Source organism: Microtus ochrogaster, linkage group LG4 (assembly GCF_000317375.1).
Source record: "Microtus ochrogaster isolate Prairie Vole_2 linkage group LG4, MicOch1.0, whole genome shotgun sequence".
Taxonomy (NCBI): Eukaryota; Metazoa; Chordata; class Mammalia; order Rodentia; family Cricetidae; genus Microtus; species Microtus ochrogaster.
The window spans coordinates 8,921,105-8,944,484 of NC_022030.1; the positions used below are offsets into that span (position 1 = coordinate 8,921,105).

The window sequence follows — 23,380 nt, forward strand, 5'->3', positions numbered from 1 at the left end:
ACACACACGTGCACACACACACATGCACACACAGTGCCTCACACATGCTAGGTCAGCACTCTACCGCTGAGCCAAATACCAGCACCAGTAACATGTTGCGATCATGGCTATATACACCATTCCAATCATTTATTTACTCTTATCATGCCTATGAATTATTCAATGTGATTATTATTTAAAAACATTTCATTTGTAGAAGTGCACTATTCTTTTTGAAAAAAAAAATGTTTTGAGCTTTGTTTCTTAAATGGTATTATTTTATTCATGATAAATTAATTCTGGAAAGCCGGTCCATAACCAGAGTTTCTACTGAATCCTTGGCTGACACCTGCTGAGGAACAGAACAGCAGCTAAACCTGACGTCTGTCCTTGCTTCCGCCTCTGCTCTAGGTGTCTCCCCATTGTCTTTTCCGAGAGTTGATTGTGAGTAGACACTCTCTGGCTGCATCTCGTGTATTTCTCCTGTAGACCGCACATGTCCGGGGATGACGCTGTCCAGATACTCACTTCAAACGCTAACTGCGGCTCAGTGAGGGCCTCAAGCACAAACCAGACAACGGCCCTTGTTTTATGAACTGTTGCCAGGCTCCTCAGACTCAGGCTCTCTGATTTAACCCATTATTTATATATCTTCACTCTTGGCTTCTCCGTAGTAACTCACCCAAGATATGCCCGTTAAAAAGAATATGCTTGGTCAGCATTTGGAAGTCCTTGAGTTTTTTTTTTTTTTTAATACTGTTTTGGATTTTAGGGAACAGAGAAGTGAGCCCAGGATCTCATATATGCTAAGCAAATGTTCTCCCTCTGAGTAAGCCCTGTCCACAAGCGTGCATTGCTTTTACCTTTGTATGTGTGTGGTGGGGGCACCGGGGTAGTGTCCCAGCACTTCTGTGGAGGGAGCACCTTAGGAGTTTGTTGGTCCTCACCTCTACCTTCTTTGAAACATGATCTTCCACTGTTTACTGCTGAGTCCTCCTGTGAGGTTCAGGGATTCTGTCTTCCTCCGCCTCCTCACTGTAGGAGCACAGACATTACAGACTGAGCCACCGTGTCTGGCTTTACGCGGTGTCCTAGTCAGGGCTGTTCTTGCTGCAATGAAACAAAATCAAGTTGGGGAGGAAAGGGTTTTTTTGGCTTTCACTGCTACATCATAGTCCATCACTGAAGGAAGTCAGGATAGGAATTCAAGAAGAGCTGGAACCTGAGGCAGGAGCTGATGCAGAGGCCATGGAGGGGTGCTGCTTACTGACTTGCTCAACCTGCTTTCTTATGAAACCCAAGACCCCCAGCCCAGGCATGGCACCATTCACTATGGACTGGGATCTCCCCCATCAATTACTCATTAAGAAATGCCCTGTAGCCAGACCTTCTGGAGACATTTACTCAATTGAGGTTCCCTCCTTTCAGATGACTCCAGCTTGTGTCAAGTTGACATAAATTGCCCAGCACACATGAATTCTGGGGACCAAAAGTCAGGTCTTCATGTTTGTGTGGAGGGAGCACTTTGTCCACTAAGCCCAAACATTGATATTTTTTTTTTTTTAGCCAAAGTGTTTAGTCTATCCGTATTCATATAGATTCTGACATAATTTGGTTGAGACCCACCATCTTTACAGTTTTGTTTATTTTTTAATGAATGTATTATTTTTGAGGCAACATTTCATGTATTCTAAACTGACTTAGGGCTTGTTCTGTAGTAGCATAAGACCCCGGATTTCTGATCACACACACCCCCCCCCCGAGTGCTACACGGCTTCTTGTTCCCCTTTCATTTGTTTTCATGTTTCGTTTCTATTCTACTTAAGCCCTCCTTTGGCCTGCATAAATATCTTTGTTGTTCACTTCGAAATATTAAGTAGTTCATAATTATCGGACATCATAGTATGCAGTCTGTATTGGCTGATTACTCTGAAGACAATGCCAGGACCTTAGCCCCTTTAAGCTGAGTATCACTCTGTTTCCATGCCCTTTTGTCATATTTTTATTACATGCATATACATATATAATAAACATATAGTTGTCCTTGCGTGCCTAAAGCAGACTGGATACAGTCCATTCCTCTTCCTCTAATAGCAAAGTCCATAGCTGCCTGAGAGCTTTATATACACCGGTGTATCCACATGTAATCAATCCTCTTGGATACTTTAAATTCTTCCACGTTATTATTTTTAAAATCATATTTAGTACCATGTATATATGCATGAATTGCATGTATTTATTTGTATGTGTATCTATGGCTATGCCTCCTGAGAGATGGGATTATAATCTTGCACCACCAAGCCTGGCTGCACACTTTCTTAAGTGAGTCTTGCATCATTTTGTCTTTCCATGTTTGAGTCTGGATTTTCTTCTGATCTACCTTTCAGTTTTCTGTTTCTTTAGCTGGATTCTAATGTGCTCTTGTCTGCTTATTGAATTTTAAAATTAAGTTATTATCTTTTCCAGGCCTAGAATGTTGATTTGCTTCTGTTGCCAATACTTCCCACTTGGCCCCTTAATATTCCTGGGCATATTAATCATAGGATTTATTTCAAAGTTTGTGTCTGATAATAGCAATGTTTGGCTCTTCTTCACAACTCTCTATAGCTACTAAAAACTGAAAGATAAACAAATAATTCATGTCTTTCTAAGTAATTGAATTATTTTTGATTGAGTGCAGATATTAGGTATAAAACACTGACGTCATCATCTGGGTATCTGGATGATGTCATCTTCCTCCAGAGAGAATTTACTTTTGCTTCTAGCGTGGGATCAGGCCAGGAACTGACCGTGCGTAAGAAATGAACTACTTCAAAGCTGGCCTCAGCCCTTGTCATAGTTTGCATAACTCGGTCTTCTTTTTCTAAAGATTTATTTATTTATTATATATACACTGTTCTGCCTGCATGTCTGCCTGCAAGGCCAGAAGAGGGCACCAGATCTCATAACGGATGGTTGTGAGCCACCATGTGGTTGCTGGGAATTGAACTCAAGACCTCTGGAAGAGCAGCCAGTGCTCTTAACTGCTGAGCCATCTCTCCAGCATAACTCGGTGTTACTCTTCCTGTAGTGGTTCTCAGTTGAGACCCCTGTGTGGTAACCAGGTCTCTGCTTCCATGAATTTCAGATTGTGTTCTTTCTTCTGCCCTCCTCCTTCCTTTCTTCCTCTTTTATCTCCCCTGCTTCTTTAAAGATCCTGTGTCTTTGAGACACACCCTTGGCTTGCTTCACAGCCTAAGCACATGTTACTTTGAAACTGGCAAATGTGGACTGGGGAAGTCCTCAGTCATAGGGTGCTTGTCATTCTTGAGGACCTGGGGTCAGTCCCCAAAACTGCATAAATCAGGTCTGGTGGTATACGCCTATAATCCCAGCACTCGAGAGACTGAGGCAGGAACGTCAGAAATTCAAGGTCATTCTCAGTTCTGTTGTATAGTGAATTAAAAACCAAACAACAACAACAAGAACTGGCAAATGCCTTGAAACTGGTCTGTTTCTTTTGTTTTGAGATCTTGAGGTTTTTACTGTAGAATGTACACACACACACGCACACACGCATGCACGCACATACACACATTGTCTGCCATCTCTTAAAGTCTTAACATTTTTCCAACGATGCCCTAGGACTCCTGGGCTCATAGCATCCCTCCCATTCCAGCCTCTCAAAGATCTGGAGCACAGGTGCATGAGTGCATGCCATTGTGCCCTGCTTGTGTTTATATTTTGTCTAGATAGTGATTTCAGTGAGTCACATAAAACTCACAGTTTTTAATAAGTCAAAAATCGCTGCAATTCGGCAATATAATATGAGTTTAATAAAAAAAAAATTCTTCTGCAGGAGGGCTGGTCTGAAGCAAAGTATTATACCTGAATTCTCATAATCTAGAGTTAAAGTGACAGAATGCTGTAAGTGTTACAAGATGGCATGTATGTGTGTGTGTGTGTACACTACATTATATATTTATATATAATGTAATGTATACTCACCAAAGAACATTCTTAATATGGAATAAAATATACTTTATGCTTTTTATAGATTAAAGTTTAGACATTGAGTCAACAATACTATAAATGGCAGTCTAACAAAAAATAAGGTGTGTGTGACTGAAGCTACCATCGTTAGAAAACTATCCCTTAGAAATCTGTCACTCACTCTGCTCTTGTTCTTCTCTGGAGGACTGCTTATGGATGCCCAAATGCACGAGGCTTGGGTGGTTTCTGCCCTATACTCCAACACAGAATGAATACGGAGCTTGGAAGCACCACTACATTGCTTGTGTGTCCAGCTTGGATTGGCTAACGCCCAGGGAAGCTGCTGCTGTTTATGGGACGCTGAATGAGCCCAAAACCGAGGATGAGGAGTTCAAGGAGAGGCAAAGAGAAAAATGCCTGAGGAAAATCATTTGGGAGAAAATTGCATTCCGTAAAAGTGAGTAGCATTATAAAAGTTTCTGTCTTACCCAGGACACTAGACAAAAGGGTTTACATCCAGACTCCCATCTAGACAGAGAGCATGTGGGGCTCTCATCACCATATGCTCAAGACCAGCTCCTTTTTCCATTACTATACTTTCAGTTAATTGGTAATAAAAGCACAATTTCTGATAAAATAGCTAAGGTCAAGCATCCACTTCCACGGCAGTCTACTCCCAGCTTTGTAAGAGTATACACAAGGAGGGGATCTGGTATAAATGGCTCAGTGGCTGGCTAACATGCTTGTCATATTAGCCCGAAGATCTTAGTTAAAACTGGTAGTACTCACAAAAGGGGGGGGAACCTTAGGTAGGGTGTTTGTGCCTTGTATTCCCAGTTCTAGGGTGGAGGCAAGGTCAAAAGGATCCTGGGAGTTTCCTGGCCAGCGCACATAGCCAAGTTAACTTTTAACTGCCACTTGTGTGTTTGCACCCATACATCTGTGCACCTCTGACCTTTCCCAGACACAACCCCCCTGCCCTGTGCACATGTAAAAGGAGGAGGAAGTGCAAACACAGTCAGAAAATGAGAAGTAAATTTGGGACAGAAGAATTGGGCTGGTGAGAATGAGGAGCGAGCATGGGAGTGAGACCTAGAAGAGTAATTGCTTTGAAAGAAGCAAGAAGAAAACAGGATAAGGCCATGGGCTTGGGGAAGCCTCTGATGTGCACATGTTCTTAAAATACACTGTCGACAGGCTGGGGCTTGCCTTCCTCTTCTCCGTCACTCTTCCCTGAGAAGACAGACACAAAATTACCTCCAGCCAAGGACAGAAAGGGATGCAAACCAGTGGACTGGTTATCTGGTTCTCACAAGAAGAACTTCTTGTTCTATGAGCTTTACCGATTGACTCAAAGTGACAGATAGCAAATGAGAAATCTGATAGGAGTGGATGCAAGTGGCTATAATTACTGTTTGGAATATTGCCCTGGTGTAGCTTTCTTTTTGATGTCTTGGGGAAAGTGTGGCGTAAACGGGAAGCCTGCTGCTGTTCATTTTTCAGAGGAGTTATTCAAAGCTCGACCCCCTTGGCTGAGTGGAACGCGCTGTTCCAGGTCCATGAGCCTGCCCGGTGGCCCTTGGATGCAGAGAGAAGGAGCAGGATTCTATGAAGCTTTGGAGAGGCAGCTTGTTCTGGCATCTTTAGATGCTTTGCCCACACGGTGAGCAAACTTCTATCTACCGAGGGCTCGGGACTCTCCTGTGTCATGGAGAATTCATTATAGAATTATTTAGCCAACAGAGGGATCTTCAGAAATTGGATGCTTTGCATTCTATGAAATCCCAGAGAAGGAATTAATAACTTCATATTTAAGAATAGCAGCCTTTAAAAGCTTTCTGAAGAGGAAAATATGTAATGTTCAAAACTTATAGCTGGGCGGTGGTGGCGCACGCCTTTAATCCCAGCACTCGAGAGGCAGAGGCAGGTGGATCTCTGTGAGTTCGAGACCAGCCTGGTCTACAAGAGCTAGTCCAGGACAGGCTCCAAAACCACAGAGAAACCCTGTCTCGAAAAAACCAAAAACAAAAACAAAAACAAAAAAACAAAAAAAACTTATGTCTAATATACTTTTAACCCTATGGTAAAGACATATTGTAGATATCATATATTTTCTAAAGCTGATGAGCAAAAATGGCATTTCCCTACATTTTTTATGGAGTAACAGTAACTGCACAATGTCTTTGTTAGTCATTTTCCCACTGGCCTAATGAATGCTTGACATAATAAAACTTATAAAGATGAATGGTCTATTTTAGCTCATGGCTTCATGAACAGTTGCTCCCATTGCTTTGGGCCTATAGTAGCATGGAGCATCATGGTGGAAACACATGATAGGGAGGCTTACTCACTTTATAGTGCTCAGGAAGTGGAGAGGAAAAGGTGACATCACTAGGGTCCCATTAGTCCATTCAAAAACCACCCTCAATGACCCAACTTCTTCTACTAGGTCCACCTCCTAAATATCCACCCTACCCCTGAATAGCACCATGGACTGGTGACCAAGCCTTTAATACCTGAGGGAAACTGCAGATCCAAATTATAGCAGCATCCAAACAAATGTGGACAAACTCCCATTTATATTGGTAATCTAAACACAGTTTTCTTTTCCTACTGAAAATGGCAGCTGTTTTCAGCGATTCAAGTCATAATATATGAGCACAGTGCCAGAAGGCGGTTCTTTTTTTTTTAACTTTATTTTTATTTTATGTGCATTGGTGTTTCGCCTGCAAGTATGCGTGAGGGTGCCCGATCCCATAGAACTGAAGTTACAGACAGTTGTGAGTGCCATGTGGGTGCTGGGAATAGAACCCTGATCCTCTGGAAGAGCAGTCAGTGCTCTTAACTGCTGAGCCACCCATCCAGTCCCAACGATTCTGTTCTTATTCTACCTATCCCTCCAGTCCCAAGGATTCTGTTCTTATTCTACCTACTCTCCTATGTGACGTTTGTAACTTCCAAAACTTGAGTAGCTGCTTAGAAACGAAAAAAAAAAAAAGGATTATTTTGCTTTTCACTTTGGATTCCACACGAACATTTTGAATGAAGACACTGAAGTCTACAGGTGACATGACTCATCCAACTGTCATAAGTACTGGGACCCAAATCCTCACATTCCAACCCTCCTCAGCTTCACCACTGACGTCACATGCAGATCTGGGTTGGAACATTCGTGAGTGTGGCCTTCCGTCTCACCTGAGGGCACATAAAGAATCTTAAGAAGCATAGGGCATCTCTCATCCTCGGTAATTGTGGGGATGGGGCTGTGGAAATAATGGAAATGTTACTTAGGAACCCCTAAGGGCCAGAAGTGAATTATGAATTGCTTGGCTACCCCTTTTAAAATACAGTTTTGAGCCCTTAGGTGTATCATGGTATTTAAGAGCCCAATAAAAGCTGAGTGAGAGTCAAGAAGCTTTCTCTGCATTCCTCATGTGGAAGTGGAGAGACAAGGGGACAAATTTGGCCAGCCTGGGACCCCTGTTTGTCTCTATCCCTCAGACTGCTGGGAGAGCTTGAGAACTCAGGGGTGCTGGCCTTCTGCTGTCCACCAGTGTTCATAGGATACTGGCACTTATCAAAAGTCATACTAGCGGAGAATTAGGGTTTTTATCCCTCCCTCTCATCTCCTACAGAAGCAATCTCTCTGGAAGCCACTCCTCCCCTTTCTTAGTAAAGAAAAATCATCACGGGGTTGGAGGAACCGATGACAGCTCTTCCTGTGCCTTGCAACCGTGCGTCATCCTGATCTCATCGCGGATTCCCGCCTATGAGGTACTGCTGTCCTAGGAGGGACGCCCTTCCCTGGATGGCTTTTTTTCCATCTAGACTAACAAAATCTTTTGGCTGTCCTGTGTGTGAAAATGATTCATCTTCCGAGAGGAACATTGTCTAATCAAGTGAACATTTACAAGACCCATACAGTCTTAAAAACTGAAAGCAATAAATATAAAAGTAATCAAACTTATTTTGAGAAAGCATGAGAGGTCCAGATTGCTGTGTGAGCAGCTGGTGTCAAAACACTCCTATTGGATTGAGCTTGTTGCTCTTAAAAAAGGTAGCCAACCCAGGCTGGTCTCAAACTCGTGAGTCTCCTGCCTCCGTCTCCTTCAGCAAATCCTATGGGGCTATGCCCCATAATAATTTATTTATTTATTTATTTTTATTTGCATTGGTGATTGCCTACATGAATGTCTCTGTGAGAATGTCAGACCTTGGAGATAATAGACAGTTGTTAGCTTCCATGTGGGTGCTGGGAATTGAACCCAAGTCCTCTAGAAGAGCAGTCAGTGCTCTTAACCACTGTACATTGAAGAGCGGGAAGAGTGATACTATGAACAAAGGGGTCAAGACCATGATGGGGATAGCACAGAATCAGCTGACTTGAGCTAGTGGAAGACTGACAGCTGGGGAACCTGCATAGGACCGAACTAGGCCCCCTGAATGCAGGTGACAATGATGTGGCTTGGGCAACATGCGGAGCCACTGGCAGTGGGACCAGGATCTAACTAACCCAATGCATGAACTGACTTTGTGGAGCCCATTCTCTATGGAAAGATACCTTACTCAGCCTAGACACGGGGTGGGGGTGCAGGGCCTTGGTCCTGCCTCAAGGAGATGATGGGATAGACTTAACCGACTTCCCAGGGGAGGCTTTACCCTTCTTGAGGAGCTGATTGGGGGTGGGGTAGAGGGAAGATGGGGAGAGCTGGAGGAGAAGAGGGAGGGGGAACTAGGATTGATATGTAAAAATTAATTAATTAATTAATTACTAAAAAAATAGTTGGCGTAATGATTAAAAATATTTAAGACTTCCAGAATTCCCAAGAAGTTTAATAATATTATGTGACCAAAAGTTTTCAAAAGTCGGCTAGAAGTACTGCTTCATGATCTATTTAAAAATGGTGCCATTAAATCAAAATATGATTATTACAAAATGAAATTATAGCTAGGTATAGTAGTGTGTACCTGTAATCCAAGCATTTAGGAGGCTGAGGCAGGAGGATAGATGAAATTTGAGACCAACCTGGAGTATTAAGTAAGCTAGGACCATATAATGAGACTGTCTCAAAATATAAAAATAAAGTGAAATGAAGTTATGTATTTTCATTATATATAAATTTAGATTTTAAAATCTACTTAAGAAGTCCATTGCAAAATGGTATTAATTCAATTTTATTGTTTTTAATAAGTTGTACATAAATCTAGATGGCATGTATAAAATTAAAGAGGGTGGAAGAAAAGTAACCGAAATTGTCCGTACTATTTATCTGCATGATGGGGTTGCAAATGAACCTCCTATTTCCCTTACAATTAGAGAAGAAATAAAGAAGCTTAGTTTCTTCCTTCTTTACTTTCTGAAACAATTCTTCAGCAACGATAGCGTATTGCACATCACCTGGCTTCTTCAGCTAGCTCTAAAGCGCGCACACACCGACTCCTACAGCTCTGTCTTGCTTCCAGATGGTGGTGGAGAGCGTTAAGGTGGGCGTTGTGACCGTGCCCTATGAACACAGTGGTGTGACCTTGGAGGGCCTGCTTCATCTCCTAGACAGAGCTCTGAAAGGGCGGAAGGCACGGAGCCTGGGAATATTTAGCGGTGGAAACAGCCGAGAAATTGACTTACTCCAAGGTTGGTCTGGGGATTGGCGGAGAACAGTTCCACAGTTCGAGTGTTTGCAACGCTTACCCACAAATGTGACCGTCACAGCAGCGCTGTTAGCTTCTCATTCACTAGGAAAGGTTCATTGTGTCGTCATGAAAAATGTAAAGTAGCTTTTGATGATTTTTGATAATAATTTTAACTATTGTGATTAAAATCACATAATGGTTACAATCTTAATCCTCTTTAAGTGTACGGTTTGTTTATTCACATTCTTTTTTTTTTCTTTTTGTTTTTTTTAAGGCAGCGTTTCACTGTGTTGCCCTGGCTGTCCTGGAACTCACTCTGTAGACCAGGCTGTACTAGAACTCACAGAGATCTGCCTGCCTCTGCCTCCTGAGTGCTGGGATTAAAGGTGTGCGCCACTGCCCCATTCACATTTCTGTAAAGCTTTTCCATCTTGCAAAATTGAAACTCAAGGAACATCTGCCTTCCTCCCCTAGTCCTGTCCCCAATAACCTCCATACCCTTTAAATCCAGAAGTGGAATCCCTTGTCTCGTCTTTTGGTGACGAGATTTTCCCTTACACCCTCAGGGTTCATACACTGTACCCGTTGATTTTCTTTCTCTTTTAAGGATGAATACTAACGCACTCTATGTATGCGCTCCAGTTTGTTTGCTGCTCGATCCACTTAACAGTCCTTCCGGTTGCTTCTACTTCTTGGTTGTCATGAATAACGACAATCCTCTTTGGCTCTTGCTTTCAGTGATTATGGAGATATACCTATAAGTATAGTGGCTCTCCTGTTAGTTTAAAAAGCCTCCATACTGTTTTCCATAACTGTTTTTTTTTTATCAACAATGTACAAGTATACCAAGTCTTCTGTGTCACTTTACTTGCTAAAGGTTTTTGTTTTCATAGTGTCCAATCGCATTGTGTTTTGATTTGCCCATCTCTGTTGATGAGTGATGCTGAACATCTGTCTGTCGGGGCCTTGTTGCCCATTTGTGTGTTTTCTGAAAACAAGCCCTTTACTTATTAAAAAGAGGGCTGATTATTCAATAGGTTGAGTTGTAGAGATTTGTTGTATGTTATAGATATTAATTCCTTACCAGATATGTGATTTGCCAGCATTTTCTTCCCTACTATATTGTCAAAGTGGCTGTTCTATTACTGTGAAAGACACCATGATCAAGGCAACTCTTATGAAAGAAAGCATTTTGTTGGGGACATGCTTACAGTTTCGAGGTTTAGTCTATTATCATCACGTCAGGAAGCATGGCAGCAGGCAGGCAGCCATGGTATGGGAGAAGTAGCTACAAGTCTCATCCTGATCTATAAGCAGAGTGGGGGGGGGTCTGGCATGGGCTTTTTGAAACCTCAAAGTCCACCCCCAGCAACACACTTCCAACAAAGTCACATCTATTCCAGCAAGGCCACGCCTCCTAATCCTTCTAATCTTTTCAGAGAGTGCAACTCCCTGGTGATTAAGCGTTCAAACACGTGAGCCGATGGGGTGCAGTCTTACCCAAACCATCACACCAAGATGTCCTTTATACTTTATGTGAAAAGTTTTGAGTTTGATGAAAGAATAGAAATTACAATGAACACCACAGTAGATACATTGGTATGAACTTTACCACCTCTGATAAAGTCCCATTTGGCTTGTATTACAAAGGAAAGAAATGGCCGACATAACTAACTTGTTATGAGGAGATTAAAAAAATCTCATCAATATTTACCCCTTTAGAGGATTTTTTTACCCTTCATATATAACTTGCATTCCCCCTTGCTTATTTCTAAAGCAGAACTGTTTTAATTTTATTAACATCAAAACTTCCAATCATGCTGAATGAGAGAAAAGGAAATAAATTGGATGCTCTAGCTTCCAGGGAACTTGTAAAATGACAAAGTAGCAGGCTTTTACTTTAGGCTGCCAGCTCATAAAAAAATGACATAGAGATTTGTTATTAATTATGAAAGCTAGACTTATGCTTAGACTTGTTCCTAACTAGTTCTTATAACTTAAATTAACCCATTTTTAAAATTTTATTTATTTTTATTGAGCTTTACATTTTTCTCTGCTCCCCTCCCTGCCTATCCCCTCCCCTTCAACCCTCTCCCAAGGTCCAAATTTACTCAGGAGATCTTGTCTTTTTCTACGTCCCATGTAGATTGGATCCATGCATGTTTCTTTTAGGGTTCTCATTATTGTCTAGGTTCTCTGGGATTGTGATTTGTAGGCTGGTTTTTCTTTGCTTTATGTTTAAACACCACTTATGAGTGAGTGCATGTGATAATTGTCTTTCTGGGTCTGGATTACCTCACTCAATATGATGTTTTCTAGCTCCGTTCATTTGCCTGCAAAATTCAAGATGTCGTTATTTTTTTCTGCTGTGTAGTACTCCATTGTGTAAATGTACCACATTTTCCTTATCCATTCTTCTAACCCATATTTTTTAATCTATGTTCTTTCACGTGACTCAGTTACCTTTACTCTGCACTGCTCATCCTGCATCCTCCGTGACTGTCTGGCAACAATGCCTTTCTTCTCTGTGTCCCCAGAAGTCCTCCTGCCCAACCTCTTGCTGCCTAGCTAATGGTCATTCAGCTCTTTATTAACCCAATCACAGTGACACATCTTCACAGAGTGTAAAGGACTATTCCACAATAGGCAGAACAAGTCACAAATCACCCCCGAGGAATTGGGGGTAAAGGAGAGTTTGAGGTGGTGATTGCCAACTCTGGGAGCCTCACCTCTGCTCTGACCTCATTTTTTCATTGACACTTGTGGGAGTTCTTTCTACTTTGAAAGTTAGTTGCAAGATTTCAGGACTCCATTCACCTTAAACTTTGCTCAAGTCTGGTGACTCCCAGTGCTTCACAGTGAAGGCAGAAACACAATGACAAAAGCATAAGTGTATAACACCGGATTAATCTAGAGTGTGAAAGAGCGTTTGGCCACAAAGCGTTCAGTGGCACTTTTCGTGGCCCTAACATGGTGTTCTATGAAGCACAGGCACACTGGCTGTTACAAGGAGCAAGTTGCTTGTTTGTGACAACAACCTAGAACCAAAATAACCACACAGAAACTGTATTAATTAAATCACTGCTTGGCCCATTAGTTTTAGCTTCTCATTGGCTAACTCTTATATTAATTTAACCCATCTCTATTAATCTGTGTATCGCCACGTGGCAGTGGCTTACCAGCAAAGTTTTGACATGTCTGACTCTGGCGGCTCCATGGCATCTCTCTCTGCCTTCTTTCTCCCAGCATTCAGTCCAGTTTTCCCCACCTACCTAAGTTCTGCCCTATCAACAGGCCAAGGCAGTTTCTTTATTCATTAACCAATAAAAGCAACACATAGACAGAAGGACCTCCACACCAATTGGTAATCTTGGTTTTATGGGCAAATATTATGTTTTAAATTTGTGATTTTAATTCCACAAAGTGCCAAAAGTTTCTGCTTATGGTGATGTAAAAAAACAATATTGATCATTTTAATTTTTTTCCTCAGGCTATAAAATTTCTATTAAAAATTTACTGTGGCCTGAAGTGAGAGACTTCTGGGAGAAGCTGGGAAGCTATGTGGCTGCCGAAGAAGAAGGGGGCCGGGTAGACTTCTTTGTGCCACTTGGAGCATCAGGTCAGCATCAGGATCTAGAAAGGCAGGAGACGTGTCCACTCATGATGTCATTTTTGTGTGTTTCTGAGGTATCTTCACGAATGAATCCATTTAATGCCTGGATCAATGGCTCATTCCTTTTTACCACTGTAATGATTGCATGAAATACGGTTACCCTGTATACTGTAATTTCTTTATCTATACTATGTATTTTATAAGTGAGGTTGCTATGAGCATGTGTAGGGATGTGTGCAGTCACTCCCCTAAGGTACATACGATCCCAGTGGTGCACACTCAACTTTTACAAAGCCAGCTGGCCTGTTGTACCCCTTTACTTTTCCAGAGAACTGCTCGACACTTGACACCTTGGTTTTAGCCATTCAAGTGGATACAGAAGCATTTCATAGTGGTTCTGATGTGCAGACTCCTACTGAGTCACAACGCTGAGCATCTTTCTATGTACTTATCCACCATTTAAAAACCTTCCTCAGTGTCTGTTCAAGTATCTAGCAGATTTTGAAGGGTAGATTGTTTTTCCAGTTGCTGCCTCATGTTTTCCTTCTCTGAAGATTCCACTAGGCCGGGCGGTGGTGGCGCATGCCTTTAATCCCAGCACTCGGGAGGCAGAGGCAGGCGGATCTCTGTGAGTTCGAGACCAGCCTGGTCTATAGCGCTAGTTCCAGGACAGGCTCCAAAACCACAGAGAAACCCTGTCTCGAAAATCCAAAAAAAAAAAAAAAAAGATTCTACTGAACAGAAGAATTTCTTAGTTTTGATGAAATCAAATTTATTATCTTTGCTTTTATAATCATGTTTTATTGTCATATTTTTAAATTATTTCAAAAGTATGTATTTTAAAATCTTATGCCTGTAGGTAGGTGTTCTGTCATGTGTATGTTTGTACCACATGGGTGCAGTGCCCATGGAGGCCAGAAGAGGGCGTCAGATCCTCCAGAACTGGAGTTAACACCAGGTTGTCAGGAGCCATGTGGGTATTGGGAATCCAACCTGGATTCTCTGGAAGTGAAGCCAGGGCACTTAACCTCTGTGCCATTTCTCCTGCCCCCATGTTTTAAAATTCCTTACAAATCAAAGATCATAAAGATTCCCTCCTGCACATTATAGGAGTTTATGTTTAAGTTTGGCATTTAGGTCTGTGGGCCAATTGATTTATTTCAGAATACAAGACTTGGGCTGAAATTTAATTTATTTTACATATGGGGACCTATTTTCCCAGCACCATTCCTGTAGGGAAGCCTTTTGTCCCTCTCTCCCCCCACCGTGAACTTTATGTACAAGTTATTGCAATCATGGTTGATATGGACTTGAGTCCACTCTCTGTCTCTGAGCTCTTGTGGACTCTCCGTCTGACTTAATTGTCAATGAAAATAGCATCTAACCCCATCAGCTTCTACCATCTTGTGCCTAGAAGCAATAGGGTATTTATTTTTGGACCACAGAGAATTAAAATGCCCCATCCATTTTACGCAAATTTCTTCTCAAGCAATTCAATGTAGTCGCTGAATTCTGTAGTCCACTTTATATTCCAGTCTGTGTCACCGAGGAAGAGGAGAAATTAACGCCACAATAAATGTTGGCATGTTGTTCCATCCTGTTTATCTGTTTCAACTCAGTCCACAATCAATGACAATTCCCGTTTTCTCAGAATACTTTAGGAAACCCATGAGGTTTTCTGTCTTTGACTCAAACATTCCCAACTTGAAGGAAAGCTGCCTGCCCTCTTCCACATCTCATCGCTCTGTTCTCACAAATTAGGTGTGTGGACATCTGTCCATGAGGGTAAAGGTGAGGCATTGACGGGCTCTTTGACAGAAGGGTTTGACTTGAAGATGACAGTTGCCTGTGGTCTTTCTTGGCCAGCTCTGCCAGGCTTCTCAGTAAGAGTTTACTGTTTCCAAGAAACCTGTGAGTAAACTAATGCAAGCTTTTTGTTTGTTTGTTTTTTGAATGTGCAGAAGCAGGCCTAGAAGTTCTTTCTCAGCTGTCTCAGCTAACTGGCACATTCTTCTCCGCCCCCACCGGAATCGCGACTGGTTCATTCCAACACAGTAAGTGTACGTGAGAGCTGGTTGCTGTACCCAGTCACAGACGGCCGCTTCGGCATCCCTGGAGGACAAGGGCTAGGCAAACACGCTCCTTGTCTCGTTTCTCTTCACCAGCAAGCAGCAGCTGCACACCTTTGCCGTTGTACAATGATTCCGATCTGCCGGCGGCAATTGCCACTCTCTCTGAGTGGATGTTGTCCCTTCCAGAGCTGGGTTTAGGGAAAGTGTTTTTCTAGTTTAAAAAAAAAAAATGGCTTAGGTTTTATTTGGGAACAGAAATTGGAGCTGTAAGGAGCTTTGCTCAGATCCCATGGAGTAGCATGATCAAGAAGGAAAATGGATCAAAAGAGAAAATATGCCTGCATATCCACCTTCACTGACTCAATAAATAAAGCTACTGATATTGGCTAAAAAACGCAACACTGGCTGACAGGCGAACCACATTGCTATCCTACAAGGAAGGTCACTCGTCATTTTCTAGTTGACCAAACAGGGCTTGGGCTGCCTTGGAGATGACAGGAACACTGTTTCTTTAGTCCCCAAAGGCCTTTCATGACTGGGGAGAGCTGGCACCAGTGTGACACTTGTAAGGGAAACGACTCCATGTAGGGGAACAGAAAGTGCATTGACTTTGTAGTTCAGAGACGGCGGGTTCACTGCAGTTCGTTCAGCATCAGCAAACGATGGTGCCTGTGGCTCTGTGGAGAGAATTGCCTAGCTCAGCACAGCAAGGTTTGGGCCCTGTTGCTTGCCCTAAGAGACAGCTGTACTTCTTTTTCTCCTCCTGCCCCTTTCTCCTTTGGTCATTTCTTTTTACTCTCCTTGTAAAGGAACACAGTGGAGAGTCTTGCGCATGCGCATGCTTGTAGGGACTGGAAACGCAATGGATCTGATTATCCATTCCAGTAAAAACCTGCACCAACAACACGCCAGTGGGCCGCTCCATCATGACGCAATTGCTTTGCAAGGAGTCTGACTTTCTCCCCCATCCACCACAGTCATGCGGAATATTTTGGGTTCCCCATAATTTGAGAAAGAGAGGAGGAGGGGCTGCTGGGAGGGTTGACCTCCAATGGCAAGGCAGGGTGTGGGAAGTGCTAAGTAGGAAGACTTCTCACGTTAGAATGGAGAGACACATTCTTACTTACATCTATCCCCTCTGCTTCCCAAAGCACCAGACAGCGATTTCGTTTCTAATTTCGAGCAGAACATGTCAACCTTATCTGCCACGAACAGACGGGCATTCATGGTGTCCTTTTTGAGTTTCTTATTTTACCACCGAAAGCAGGCTGTGGCTGCTTATCTTCTCCTGAGAAAGTCCACTATGCCCAGTATAAAGACAGCTGAGCTGGTCGTACTTTAAGCAAAAAGTAGAAACCCCCTGCCTCAGGTCAAGTCTTGAGCTACTAGGAGAGCTCAGGGCCAATGAAAGAAGCCTTGTCTCAAATAACACGGTGGATAGCACCTGGGAAACACCCTTTGAGTTGACCTCTGGCCTCTACATGTAAGTGCACACAGTACACTTCTACACATATGCACACATATGTGCACACACACACAAAATGATCTCAAGTCTTCAATAGAAATCCTGTCAGTTCTTAGTGACTGGCTGGGGCCACAGCAGGACAGGCCGCCTCCTTCTGACTACTTCAGTGAGTCTAAGCTGCAGGCATGGACCAACTTCACGGACTCCCTGGAAGACACCTTGAAGTCAGTGAGGAAGGAGTTCCGCCCACTCTTCAAGAACTTGCAGAGGAGCATCAGCGGCCGGATCCTGGGTAAGATCTCTGACACTTCCGCAAATCAGACCAGAGCTTATCTATTCCCTGAGAAAATTCAAGACCGAGAACAGCAGAAGGAAAACCCAGCTGTAACACAGGCTTGGTCAAACACCATCGCCTTGGTTTCTCAAATACTCAAGAGAAAACTAGCCGTGCTCAGAGTGTTGGAACTGACTCCTGTTTTCAGGTCTCTCCATCTTATTGGTCCATATGGCAGCCCATCTGCCCAGGACAAAACTTGCTTTTTGCCCAGCTAGAAAACTGTATCTTTTCACACCACAACTTTCCAGCTGCTAAGCACTTCTTACCCATGGCGTCTATTACACAACTTGTTCTACAGTTCAGTTATTATCTAAAATGCATAATTTATAAGGATGCTTCAGGTAGATAAGCCCATTTGGGTTCCCCTCCAACTATGCATATAAATTATATATTATAATTTTCTTCATAAACAATGAAATAAAAGATGGAGCTTGGTGCTGGGCTCCATGGTCTTTTTTTTTTTTTTTAGTTTTTTTAGTTTTTCGAGACAGGGTTTCTCTGTAGCTTTGGAGCCTGTTCTGGCACTAGCTCTGTAAACCAGGCTGGCCTCGAACTCAGAGAAATCTGCCTGCCTCTGCCTCTGCCTCTGCCCACCACCTCTGCCTGCCACCACCGCCCGGTTCTCCATGGTCTTTTAATGAGCCTGTTGGACATCACTGAATCAATTTTCCATCCCCACTCCATCCCCCTGCTCCAGTTAGCATACCAATCTTTGTGGAATAATGTACAGTCTCAACACCAGATCACAAGCTAAACCAGCTCATTCTTTAGCAAGAGGCACTTTCGCCATTTGGGTAAATATGTCCCCCTTCACCTCTGACCATCTCTTCAAATCTTAGACATTCCACTGGGCTAAGACAGTACCATTTGAACACTTTAGACCCGTGCCTTCTTTCTCTCTGTACTGTGCACACAGACAGGAGCACACATGTGTCCACAACGGCACTTTGTCCATGGCACATTTGCTTCACAAATGCCTCTTATGTCGAGATCTTCCCCTGCATTTTCCTGTGCCACCTGCTCTGTCACGTCTAGGAAATGTTAAACTGATATTCTTAAATAGTTTGGAAACTATAAACCAGCCTGGTAGTGGTGGTGCATGCCTTTAATCCCAGCACTCAGGAGGCAGAGGCAGATGGATCTCTGAGTTCAAGGCAAGTCTGGTCTACAAAGTGAGTTCTAGAACAGTCAGGGCTACACAGAGAAACCCTGTATCAAACAAACAAACAAAACAAAACAAAAACAACCACAAAACAAAACAAAAACTATAAACCAGGAAAAATAAATCTTTTTCTTTTATAAATACTAAGGATTAGATAGAAAAAGGGAAAAAGCAGATTATTTTTTATGAAAATGTGTTGGCAACGAGAAGTCAAGGGGAAAGATATTTCCCAGTAAAGTATGTAAATATTAAAATGGATAGATATTTTATATGAAAGCGACTTTCTCTGAACTTAAAATATTTACAATTGAACACAAGGTGAGGGAAATGGGAGACTATTTAGCTGGAACAACTAACAAACAAGGTTCCATTCATAATTTTCCTTTATTATTGTCGATTCTTAGATTCCCTTTCAGTATCGGTTTTGCCACATTGAAATCGCTTTGGCTCATTTCCTGGTTTATGACAGAGCTGCTCATGGCAATAAGAAAACTTTGGTCCTTGTATTGTTGTCCACTGAAAACAACTGTAGTGACCCTTTTCTTCGGTATCACATGTCTCGCATGAGTTAAGTACAGCGTGTGTGCCTTACTTATATTTCAGGGCAACTTATGTTTGACTCTTTGAGTATGGCCAGCATCCTAGATAACCAAGATGCTGCACAGGCTCTGGCGGATGGGCTGCTGGAGTTGTCAAAAGAAGGATCTGTAAGTGTTGTGGCCGAAAGACAAAAACTGGAAAAATTTCAGCACAAATAAACCCTTAGTTTATGATTGCTAATCTTTTACCAGTTTATCGTTCTGGGACAGAGTTCCTCAGAGAAATCACGTCAGTTTATAAAAGCAGGCTCAGTGAGATTTGGGAGTCAAGATGTGGTATACTAAGTATATAAAACAGAGAAGCAGGAGAACGTCTGGGTTATTTAAAGTCTATTAATTTCTGTGCTGTTTTCTATCTTGTGCCTAATTTCAGTCAGAAGTGACCTCATTAGAAAACAAGTTCATGACCTGGTAGTCCACATAAATGTTATTCTTTAGTGTAAGCCGGGGCACTGAAGCATGTGAAACAGGTGCAAAATGATGATAGGCAAGGGGCTTAGAGAGAGAGTGGGAAAGAAAACACAAAAGAAAGCTAGGCGAGCCAGCCTTTGGGGATAGGAATAGTTGGGGGAGTCTCAAGAAGTATTTGTATTATCAGGCCATTTTGGACAGTTTGCCAGAAAAGTCAGCGTACATTTCAGAAGACTCTAAGAGATTAGCCGGCTGGGGAGCTAGCATAGGCAGGACAGGGCCTGTTTTGCAAATGTGAGGACCTGAGCTTGACTCCCAGAACCTATGTGAAAGCGAGTGAGGTATGGAGGCAGATGCTTGTAATCCAAGTGCTGCAGAGGGAGAAAAGGTGGATCCCTGGGCCTCTCTGACCAGCTAGCACTGTTTACTTGGTGAGTTCCAGACCAATGAGAAACCCTCTTTAAAATAAAAAGTGGGCAGTGCCAAGATTGTCCTCTGGCTTACACACACACACACACACACACACACACACACACACACACTCACACACTGGTAGTTTGAATGTAACTTGTCCCCATAAGCTCATAGGAAGTGTGGCTTTGTTGGAGCAGGTAAGACCTTGTTGGATGAAGTGTGTTGCTGTGGGAATGAGCTTTGAGATCTCGTATATGTTCAAGCCATGCCCATTGTCTCAGTGCATTTCCTGTTGCCTTTGGATCAAGATGTAGAACTCTTAGCTCGTTCTCCAGCACCATGCCTGTCCGCACGCCTCCATGTCTCACCATGATGACAATGGACTAAACCTTTGAACTGGAAGTGAGCCCAGTTAAATGTTTTCCTTTGTAAGAGTTGCTGTGGTCGTGGTGTCTCTTCGTAGCAATATAAGCCCTAAGACACACACACACACACACACACACACACACACACACACACACACAAGCTTTAGTCCATGGACTCCCTTTCTCAAAGCCTCAAGGATAATTGTGAAGCCAAAGGAAATGACCAGACATTTGGAGGAAGTCCAGAATAAGAGAGGAGGAGCCACGATTGGTGCAGTCTCAGGGCTGTGCAAGCTCTTTACTCTTCAAGGACTGCCCCCCTCCTGTGGTGATTCTGTCATTTAAACATGATCTCTGCACACGTGCCTTCTCCTTGCTGCTCTTTGTCTGCCCGGGTTTCTCTTGGTTTTCCGGGGCAGCACCAGATAGCTTAGCTTAGCTACCCTGTATGGAATTACTCTTAGCCATAGACTGCCTGGCGTAGCCTCAGCTCAGTGATATGCCAGCCTTATTTCTCTGTTGAAGTGATCATAGGTATTCACAGAGATCCAAAGGCCTGGAAAGACCCTGTACTTTCTCTCAAATACCAACTGGCTAAACTTGTTTGGTGGACGAATAACCATATATGGCATAATTTTGATGAGGCTCAAACCTACAGTGTGAGAAGGAAGTAGCTCCCATAGGGAGCTGATGTGCTCCTCATCAGCAGTGCTGCCCTGTCTCTCCTAGGCTTGCTTCCCTCCTGAGAGACCACAAGATCCATGTTGGCCTTTTTCTCATGTTGCCAAGGGCTGTTGTGAACCACTTTGAGTCTAAAGATCTTGAAGCAAGCCTTGGATTGTGGAAAAAAGCTGAGAACCAAAATATGGGATGAGCACAAATCTACTAATATTAGTTGAATAACAATTACTTTGTTTTCTAGTCCTATGATTTAAGCAGGGAGCTGAAAAGTCTGGTAGAAATGTGTACTCTTTTGTATGTATCCATGTGTAGTGCACATGCATGTGCATGTATGTGTTGTAGAATATTATTTTAACTGGGCAAAGATGTGTTACATTGGTTTATGCTGAGGAATATTACTTCAACTGTGCAAAGGTGAATTTATGCTGCGTTTGTTTAATTATGAAAAGATGTGTTGCATTTGTTTCACCTTGCCTGCCTAAGGCACCTGATTGGTCTACTAAAGAGCTGAACAGCCAATAGCATGGCAGAGAAAGGATAGGCGGGACTGGCAGGCAGAAAGGATAAATAGAAATCGAGGCTCAAAAAGAGAGAAGAGGAGGAGGAGGAGAAGGAGAAGGAGAAGGAGAAGGAGAAGAAGAAGAAGAAGAAGAAGAAGAAGAAGAAGAAGAAGAAGAAGAAGAAGAACGAGAAGAGAACAAAGAACACACAGAGTCAGAAACCAGAGAGCCAACAGCCAGCAGACAAGAGAAGCAGTGAACGTAAGATATACAGAAAGAAAGTAAAAAGCCCCGAGGAGAAAGGTAGATAAAGAGAAACGGGTTAATTTAAGTTAAAAGAGCTATTCAGAAAAGAGCTAACCTAAGGCCAAGCATTCAAAAGTAGGCGTCATGATTTGGAAGCTGGTTGGTGCCCCCCCCCCAAAAGTGTGGTACATGTGTGTGACATGTATGTGTGTCTGTAAGCCAGAGGTGTTTTCCTTGATCACTTTCTGCTTCCTGTTTTGAGACAGAGTAACCCTGCAGCTCACTGCTCAGTTAGGCCAGCTGGCCACTGAGCTCTGGGGATCCATCTGAACACCCACGGGTGTTACAGGCACAGTAGCACCTGAGCACCTGAGCCGAGTTGTTCCTCGGTGCTGGGGTCAGAACTCAGGTCCTTAAGCTCACGCAGGCACTTTACCACCTGACCTGCTCTTTTCTGTCGTATGTTTAACATGTCGGAGGAATATTTTAAATTGGATTTTTTGTGTGTGTTGGGGGGACATTTTTCAGGACAAACCTCTGGAATTTTTGTCATCTTTTCTGCTGAAGAAATCTAGTAAAAAGAGCGAGGAATTTGAAGGAAATGATATTCTGTTAGACTGTGACGTAAAAGTAACATCAGATCCACTCATGAAGGTAAACGTTGCTGTTGCGTATTTTTGTTGTTGTTGTTTTTGTTTTGTGTTTTTTTTTTCTTGGTTTTTCGAGACAGGGTTTCTCTGTAGCTTTGGAGCCTGTGCGGTGCTTCTCTGTAGAGAAGTCTCCTGTGGAGAAGAGATTCTCAGGAAGGGTGACGGGTTTCCTGGAAAACTTCCAGCTGTCAATTGTTTTACCAAGATCGTTGACACAGACTATTAAATAGGGTGTCTCGTGGTTCTTCACCTGAGTGGCCTTTAGGCCACCGAGAGCACAAGCTCCTCCGCTGACTGGGGAGCTGTGAATCTGCATTTTGCTTCATTTACTCAGCTGGATTCTCGCTGAGGTAACTTGAAAGAAAAAGATTGCAGACTGAGATTCTTTGTGTTGCAGATGAAACTACACATCTTTCCCAGGGGCTGGAGGCACCACACCTTTAATCCCAACACTTGGGAGGCAGAAGCAGGCGGAGCTCTGTGAGGTCTAGGCCAGTGATTATTTCAGGTCTGGGTGGCTGGAAACTAACGAACAGCCTCCTCCAACACCAGGAAGGGAAAGGAAGGGAGAAAAGGAAGGCAAGCCAAGATCCCCAGATCCCTTCCAGGGTGTGCCCCCATGACCAATTTCTTTACTAGGTCCCCCCTCCCAACTGTGCCACAGGACAGTGATTAAGCTTTAACTGCAGCTCCTTGCTCCTCAGAGCCGCTGGTGTCTCCGCTCACTTGACAAAGTGATGGTTTCCTGGCTATAAATACTTAGCGCTGTAATTTGTTTTAAACCGAAGAGTGTTTTACTCAAAGGGAAATTCTGAAGATTTTTTTTTCCCCTCAAAATTCAAAGGCCCCTCCCGCCTCAAGGCAAAAGTATAAAAATATATCAGGCTGGCATGAGACAGCCATACATGGAAAAGCAGAGTCCCTGGAGCAGACGGGTGCTCGAGAGGTAGAGCCAGCACACCAGGAGAGAGCTGAGACTGGCCGCTGCTCAGGGACCACCTCCCGCACCAAAGTTTCTGCCTGCTGTCTAAACTGTTGATGTGACTGCTCCTTGGTTTGGTTAAGGGGAAGATTTTTATTGTAGGGGAGAGAGACAGAGAGACAGAGAGATAGAGAGAGACACAGAGAGAGAGACACAGAGAGAGACAGAGACAGAGAGACAGAGACAGAGAGACAGAGAGAGAGACAGAGAGAGAGAGACAGAGAGAGAGAGACAGAGAGAGAGAGACAGAGAGACAGAGACAGAGAGAGACACAGAGAGAGAGACACAGAGAGAGACACAG

General features: G+C 43.1%; 1 protein-coding gene across 2 annotated transcripts in view; it reads left to right on the forward strand.

Annotated features, from left to right (window-relative positions):
- The window catches only part of Ect2l (epithelial cell transforming 2 like), an 85,492-nt gene that overhangs the window by 41,354 nt on the left and 20,758 nt on the right, over positions 1-23,380 (forward strand). The window contains exons 1-9 of one of the 2 annotated variants that reach the window (XM_026786158.1): positions 3,795-4,408; positions 5,455-5,614; positions 7,587-7,725; positions 9,415-9,583; positions 13,073-13,201; positions 15,157-15,249; positions 16,842-17,024; positions 18,835-18,938; positions 21,976-22,101. In XM_026786158.1, coding sequence (XP_026641959.1) covers positions 4,168-4,408; positions 5,455-5,614; positions 7,587-7,725; positions 9,415-9,583; positions 13,073-13,201; positions 15,157-15,249; positions 16,842-17,024; positions 18,835-18,938; positions 21,976-22,101 — 1,344 coding nt within the window. In that variant the 5' untranslated portion in view covers positions 3,795-4,167. Of the gene's footprint in view, positions 1-3,794; positions 4,409-5,454; positions 5,615-7,586; positions 7,726-9,414; positions 9,584-13,072; positions 13,202-15,156; positions 15,250-16,841; positions 17,025-18,834; positions 18,939-21,975; positions 22,102-23,380 lie in introns of those variants that run through there. The other variant, XM_026786159.1, reaches the window with a different exon arrangement.